The sequence below is a fragment of the Empidonax traillii genome, unplaced genomic scaffold, assembly GCF_003031625.1.
Source record: "Empidonax traillii isolate 1590-97213 ecotype Southwest subspecies unplaced genomic scaffold, ASM303162v1 scaffold741:size898883, whole genome shotgun sequence".
Taxonomy (NCBI): Eukaryota; Metazoa; Chordata; class Aves; order Passeriformes; family Tyrannidae; genus Empidonax; species Empidonax traillii.
Window position 1 is genome coordinate 209,950 of NW_020955934.1, and position 8,227 is coordinate 218,176.

At 39.4% G+C, this 8,227-nt stretch overlaps 1 protein-coding gene across 1 annotated transcript in view; it reads right to left on the bottom strand.

The window, feature by feature from the left end:
* Positions 1-8,227, bottom strand: part of POU6F2 (POU class 6 homeobox 2) — a 294,805-nt gene that overhangs the window by 169,339 nt on the left and 117,239 nt on the right. Inside the window, exons 3-4 of the mRNA XM_027900608.1 lie at positions 7,124-7,215; positions 5,973-6,201 (exon numbers count right to left, since the gene is read on the bottom strand). Of these exons, the coding sequence (XP_027756409.1) occupies positions 5,973-6,201; positions 7,124-7,215 (321 nt within the window). The remainder of the gene's footprint in view (positions 1-5,972; positions 6,202-7,123; positions 7,216-8,227) is intronic.

Consider the following 8,227-nt stretch of genomic DNA (forward strand, 5'->3'; position numbering starts at 1 on the left):
TTTTGTTTTTCATCTCTCTTTGATTTCTGATTTTTAAGGTGCGTGTACACAGAGGAATGGAGATAGAGCATGTTTACTTTATCTGTTACACAATTAATTATACAAATCTCTGTTCAGATGAAACAAGATCTCATACATGTAAACAATGGGGTTTTTTTTAACTTTTTGTTACTATTGTCTTTACCTAACATTCTTTTTGACTGATCTCCACATAAAAAAGCCTTTTTCATTTTTTTAACCATTTTCTATGTCTATTGTAACCCATATAAATGCATTTTAATGGCTGTCTCCTATCTCCAAGATGTTTAATACATTTCCCCTTCCATTGTGTTGCTGCTCAAATATGACCTGATGCTGTTTAAATAATGTAATTTAATGATTTCACATTTTCAGCCATGCAAGGCTTCCTTTCAGCACTGAAGCCTTTCACTAATGATTTAGAGAGATAGTTTGTTCTCATTTCTTTCACAACTCAAGACTGAGAAACTCTGACTTGTAAATAAATTATTGACATCCACTTTAGGAACAGTACAATGGGTAGTAGAAATAAAATACACAAAGTTTCTGTGCCATGAGGCTACAATCTCTAACTTGTTGATTTCTTTCAGGGTTCAAGTGTCATTCTCTATCAGTGCACATATCTAAAACACTGTTGGGACATTGCTATGTGCTATAATATATTTGGAGCAACCCTTTGCAGAGAGATTCCCAAATTGTTATCTATGGTGCCTGAAAGGCCAGCAATGAGCTTACAGGCAACATTGTCATTTTCTAATTTCAAACATACAAACTATACTAAAAAAAAAATAGCTCCAATACATTACTTTTTCAGCTAAAACTGCTTTGGCTGTCATGGAAAAGTGAATAAAATGAGAGGACAGCTGTTAACAACTCCCTAGCACTGGAATACCTTCACACTTCTCAGTTATTCCAACAGGAAATCCACAGGGTTAAAAATTACGTTAAGAAAACAAGAGAGAAAAAACTCAGCCCCCTCCCCCCCCAAAGGGTATCTTTCTATTCAGCTATACAGAAATATTACATCCAGACATAAAAATCAGATGGGTTTAAGGAGAGAATGTCTTCTCATGAATATCAGCTCCCAGGCATTACCGAATACTCTGAGATTAGGCAGCTACTAGTCCCTTGGAGAGACCCTTGAGAAGGATAACTAAAATTAAAAAATAGAGCACACTGCTCCCAAAACCCAGAGAAATCTGACTTGGCAAAAGAGATGCAGAAACTGAAACTGTTCAGCCCATAGAAAATTTTCTTGAAGACAGTAAGATGAACAGTGATGACCACAAGTTTGGATGATTAAGAGGAAAGCTGGCAGACCATTTTCTGCATTGAGTAAGTCAATAAAGACAGGCCAAGAAGCAATGGATTAAGAGCAAAAGAAAGAAAACATGCTGTCTTGTAGGGTACTTGCCTCACTTTTTCCCTTCTCACGACCTCACCATTTTTACTGTGACACCTCCAAAATCTTAGGTAAGCTTGGCTGTGCTCCAGCTGTAATTCTAAGAAACAGTGAGGGGGAAACAGGTGTGTAAATTTCTCAGGACCACAGCTTTCATGGATGGCTTTTAAACTTTTATCTTCAATGCTTTTAGTGGGTTACAATAAAAAGTTATGGTCACTGATTTTACAGTTTTCTTCAAAGAACTGTTGGTGGAAAGCCAAAATTCCATAGGTAAATCTGTGTTATATTCAGGGATTTCTGTTTTCACTAAGGCAGATAGTTCTGTTCTGCCACCAACCCTCTTTCATGGTAGTAAATTGTATTCTTTGCATATTCTTCTTGCATATGAAATTCGCTTACTTGAAGCCAGGGAAAACATATTTTTCTAAGTTTCACAGCAAGAAATTACACATTCACCTTTCTTTCTTTGTTTACATATGTTTGATGTATTTGCTCAGGGAACAGATATAGTATAGCAGTCTGTATGGCAAATGACATAGTGTAATGAACAGAAAATAATGAAGTATGCATGAAGAAAAAAAGTTTTGAAAGAGGTTAGGTTTGGTCTAAGCCTCTTTTCACTTACAGCAATGAAATTCCTATCAGCTTAGTGGTGGATCAGGCCCATATAGCAACTGAACCATTTAACACAAATACCTTGGGGGAAAAAAAAATCTTATTTATAGGTAACTGACAAGTGAAGAATAGGCAATTTCACTAAGTTATACTGTAATTTCCATATCATTAATCGCTCCATTTTACCAGTGTCTTAACTTTTAAAAGAAACTTTTGTTTTCTCATTTTAAATGCTTAACATATCTCCTCTGTGATTCCTATCACTGAGCGTTGTTTTGTCTTTCCACAAGCAAAGATGTTTATTCTTTTACCCAGTAACCTTCAGGTCCTATTATCCTGAACCAGACCTGAAAGTTCACGAGAAGAAAATCAGTGAAACATGTATGTGGATCACACAAAGTGTAGCTGAACTACTCCCCTGACCACCATTCAGTGTGAATTCCAGTACTGTGTTACACTAGAACTTTTCTGAATTTATACACAGTTCAAAAAGTTTTCAGGGTGTCTCTTGAGTTACCTAAAAGGGGAAGTTTGTGATTAAGAGCTTTAGAAGTTTACTTATGAGAGAAGAAAGACAGGAGAAGACCCAGAAGCTGTAGACACCCAGCTGACAGGAGCTGTGGACATCTATGCTTGACTGCACTGAAAATTCAGGCACAGCCCAATTGACAACAATAGGAATAATAAGACAGGCTCAAAACATCATGAAAACATGTCCCCCAGTCATCAATGCTGACCACGCCACAGTGAGGTTTAAGAGATGGAAGCTGACGATTATGGCCTGATTTCACCCAAAGGGCAGGAATAACGTTATTACAAATTACAAATTATGTTGAAGCACAGGCTTTTACAAATACACCTACAAAAGTGCTGGCTACAAAAGAGAACACATACTCTATGATTATCTTTCGACCAACCACAAAAAACAGGGACCAGAAATCAATCAGGTTCAGTGGAACTGATGACACCACACAACAGTCTCACCTGATTCCTAACTTCACTCATGCACACATCGGGTGGTGGGCTATAGAGAAAGCAGCAGAAGCTTCAACTGTGATTCAAGGCAGTTAAGAGCTACCTTGACCAAGTTAGTTTGCTGTCTTGTGTATCAGCTTCAGTTCCAAATACTGAGGGCAGGCAGTAGCACTTGCTTAGAAGATAGGGAAGGAAGGGTAGAGAACACAACAAACAGCAACACAACAAAATAAATTCATGAGTTCTGTTCCTTTCAGATATTTTGTGGAAGGTATGATTGTGCTCATAGACAGGGAACTGTACCTGGTGCTTCAGCAAGTCCCTATTTGATCCCATGCTCCTATCTACCAGTAAAGATTATAAGGAAACCTTTTCATCTGGTATAAGGTCATTGCTTGCAAAATTTATTTGGCACCAGAGTTACACCTTTAAGCCAGCAATTAGACATCCGTGGCTAAACTAAAGAGCAAAGGTTGCCTGGCTTAATCCCTGCTCTCCAGCTTTGCAACACAGGGTGGATAAATGACGTAAAAACTGCACAAGCTTATGTTTATTTATAATACTACATGCCCAGCAACTGTAACCTGGAGCACTTCAGAGTGGAAGGATACATTTTTATAATGCCTGTTTCTTCATTAAGATTTCATCATCCACCTACACTAAAAAGCTACTTCCCCTTCACTTTGTTCTATCCGCTTTTATTCGCTCCTGTTCCTGCATTATTTTTTTAATCTCCAGTTCCCTACTTTACATGCACTCTCAAATTTTAAACAAGCAAAATTTGTGCATTAGTGTGTCCTTTTCATCTATGATTTATGAATGACAGGTTCTTTGGTGCAGCTTAATGGTATGAGAGAGACATTATTTTAAACATTAAAGTGAAAACCATTTACAACTATGATAAGAGAGGTCTGTTGACATTAAACTTTAAAACACGCACAAGGTAAAGGCAAGTAGTTGCTCCAACAGGTGAGAATACTATGCATGTGCTTTGTAAGGGAGTTTGTTTAACACATGAGCTGTCTCTTTGCTTTCTCTGTTTCACAACCTGTAGGCTCTGGTGCTTCAAACAATGCACCTGGTAATCAGCAGCCACCAGAGCTGGATAACCAAAAAATATTTAGGGCACAGTGCAGAGGATTCATTTTAAAAAATTACCATTTCATTCGAGAAAAACTTTTCCTATCATTTACATGAGAAAGAAACAACAATACATAAATAAATCTAAAGAGTTAAGGCTCTTGACACTTCCTGCTCACACCTTTATCACTTTTGACCTGCACAATCACCGCCTTTACTATCCTCTTCCTTTAAGTACAGTTCTATTGTAAGATGTTGCCTAACTTGCTATGTTTTGTTCAGCTCTGTACGGCAGCAACTGCATTCTGAGAAGCACCAACATAGTTAGGAATAGTAAATAAATACTATCTGTATTTTATATCATATGTATTTGGATTGAGTACCGTTCCTAACAGCATTAGACACTTTGATTTAACAGCAGAGAAAACTAGAGAAGAGATCTTACAGAACTTCTTTCAGCCTGATTTTAGACCACAGAGAAAATGCAGCAGATTTCTTAGGACAGAACAGTTGCAAATATGGTACAGCTCAGATAATGGGGAGGGTGCATACAGACATTAACTTTTTGCTTGGCAAGACCTCATTGATAAAGCAGACCTCCCACAGCAAGAATGAAAACATGCATCTGGGGCAAGGATGATAGCTGAGGAAAATCTGATTTTATTAAAAAGGTGTGTTTTTTTCAAAACTATTTTCAGGCAATACTGTGTTTTTAGTTGCCTCCATTTAGCTGCTCTAATCAGCAATGTGTGGTGCAGTCAACACACCAGAAGAAAGGGATGCCATCTAGAGGGACCTTAACAGGCTTGAGAGTGGGCTGATCAAAACCTCATGAAGTTCAGCAGAGCAAAGTGCAAGGTCCCACACCTGGGTTGTGGCAACCCCAGGCACACCTACAGGTTGGGCAGAGCAGTGATTGAGAGCAGCCCTGCAGGGAACAGCTTGGGGTGGTGGGCGATGAAAAGCTGAACACACAACAGCAGTGTGTGCTCACAGCCCAGAAATGGAATCCCAATGGAATCCTGGACTGCATCAAAAGGAACGCAGCTGGCAGGTTAAGGGAGGTGATTCTATCCCTCTGCTCTGCTCCTGTGAGACTCTACCTGGAGTACTGCGTGCAGTTCTGATGGCCCCAACATGAGAATGGTACGGAACTGTTGGAGCAAGTCCAGAGGAGGACCACGAAGATGATAAGAGGACTGGAGCACCTCCCTTACAAAGGCAGACTGAGAAAGGTGGGGCTGTTCAGCCTGCAGAAAAGAAGGTTGCCTTCAGGAAAGACAGAGAGGGACTGTTTGTCAGGAACAAAACAGTCATGACAGGACAAGAAGTAATGGATACAAATTGAAAGATTGGATATTAGGAAGATATTTTTTACTGTGAGGGTGGTGAGACAGTGGAACAGTTGACCGAGGAGATCATGGATGCCCCAGTCCTGGCAGTGTTGGAGGCCAGGTTGGATAATGTCATGAGCAGCTTGGTCTAGTGAGAGGTGTCCCTGGCCATGGCACAAGGGTTTGGGACTACAGGATCTTTAAGGCCCATTCCAACCCCTCAGCATTCTGTGATTTTATGATTCCATAATTTCAAATTCTAAAGAGAACATTGATCGCTGACGACAGAAAAAGTCTAATGAATCATTCAAGTGGTTTGCATCACAGACCCATAGAATGCAAGGCCTGACCTTCAATATGTTCTTCTAAAAAGGTAAATATCCATTAAGCATCTCTCAAGCACTCAAAAACAATCCAGGTACTAACTTTCAATATGTCCGGACAGCAACATTTAATTTGGAAAAGAGATCACTCGTTTTAAAGGAGAGATGATGTAAAACAAACAGGTGAAAGAGCCCATTAGAAAAATGACCAGCATGACTTACCTTGTAGATTTTGCAATGGCAAAGTCATGATGCCTCCTGCTGCAGCTGCTGCTACCAGTCCTTGGATGTTGGTGAGATTCGCTGTAGGTAGAGTCAGGACGAGTCCCTGTTGGCCCCCCAGCTGCCCAGCCATGTTGAAAGGAATAAGGATTGGCTGATTAAGGGCTGGAGTGCCTCCTGGCATCACCCCTGCTACTGCTGAGGCCAGCTGTTGGGCTGTCAGTAGCTGCTGTAAGAAACCACAGACACAAAGCTATTGTACTGTGTGTGGCTCAGTACTACACACTTATAACTCTTCTGGCTTGGGGTTCTTTCATGTTCCACTACAGACATGGGCTGCTTCTGATATCCTAAAGCACACATTTTCACCAACACAGGAAGTTTTGACAGTCTGAAACTGTGAGCCTCAATCATGTTGCGTGGTAGCGATCCCCCCTGAATTTAGACTGGAAAATCCGTTACACATTCACAACAGATAATTTACGAATGAAAAAAGGCCTGACTCAAGTCAGCCTACAAGTGCCTAAATGCCAACATTCCCCAAATCTTCCCAGTTGTATGCTTATTGGTAACAACAGAAAACACTATAGTAAAAACTACCAGAAACTTTATGTACCAAGACCTGGAAAGTGGAAGAATATCAAGTATCTTTTTAGAGTATGGCTGGACTTGGATAAAATTGTGAAGTGAGGTGGGAAATATTTAAAAATCTCGTAAAGTGCCTACACTCTGTTCTACAGAAAATAAATACATGGCATAAAAGATAATGAAAGGTCTTTACTAATGCAAGAGCTGGGTGACAGGCAGAACTGTCAGAGCCAAGAGTGTTGTATTAAAATTGTACAAGATTTTTAATATTAAATTATTACGATTATTTCAAAAGTACTGTACATAAGAAATTCAAATAATTTTACCTCCTAAACATGCAAAACTGCTTAGGTTTTATTTTAGAAAAACATACAAAAAAAATTAATCTTGCCAAACATGACTTCTAAAACATGCACAATACACGTGTGCTCCCTTTTTGTAACACTGAGTGCAGCCAAAGAGAATCACATTTTCTACTTTACACAGATCAAAGATGATGACTCATGGTTATTTATTTTTCATAAAATTGTACGTTTCAATTAGTTGAAAGGAGAGATACTGACCTGAGGCCCAACAGGGAATGCAGGATGGGACTGGCTGGGTTGGTGCTGCTCTGCTGGACTTGTGTCAGGCAGCACTGTGTTTCCTCTGGCCTCTGAAATCCAAAGAGCAGAGTGACTTTAATATCAAGCCTGGGGACTGCCACATTACCTCCTACTCTGATGTCACATAACATGAAGCCGAAAATTATATGTTAAAGTGCTTTATCAATAACTCAAGCACTCAAATCACTTATCAGCTGCATAAATTATGCTAACACTCATTCAGACCAGTCAGCTCATTCAAGGAGTTACAGAAATCTGACAGCAGTGAAACTGAAGATATCATCAACCCAGCTAATGTGGGTTGCATTATACATCAATCTACATGGAGTACATGAGCACTCTGCACATGTGGGAACTGCATTTTTTTTATGCTTAGGTGAACAGCAGCCATAGTAATTTCTGAAAGCAAAAATTATCTGAGAAACAATGAAGTCACATCTACTTTCTGTCTTAATAAAGCATTTCCTTTTGTCAGTTACTGAGGCAGCAAAGGCTCCACTATGCAGAATAAAAAGGCACTATGAAAACTGAAAACTGGTATGCTTCCAAATAACAGCTTGGTTTTTAAACTGCATGTGGAGGATAAGCAAAACTCCGTGAAACCAAGGATTTCCACATTTATTGAGATGATCAATATCCAACAATCGAAGTATACACTGGGCACTAATGACTTGCTAAACACAAAACACAGCCCAGCCCGACTGGATTTTGCTGAAGTCTGCAATATCGATTTGAAAGGGAAGAAGATAAATAAAAACATCTTATCAGCTGTAGGAAAGTACCAAGATGTTTTCAAAACTATATCCCAATCCTCCACTTTTCACCGAGTGAAGGGCTTGCACTGATTCACACAGTTTGTCAGCGCTGATGGCACGATCAGGCCCACACTGATCTTTGAAGTTACAAGAATGACAGCAACTATCAAACGTAGCTGCAAGAGGACTGTGGTCTCTTGTAAATAAAACCCTGGCAGTAGCACCAGGTTTGCTGGTTGGTACGATACCTCCTGTTCTGTTTTTTTGGTTTTTTTTTTTTTTTTTTTTTTTTTTTTTTTTTTTTTTT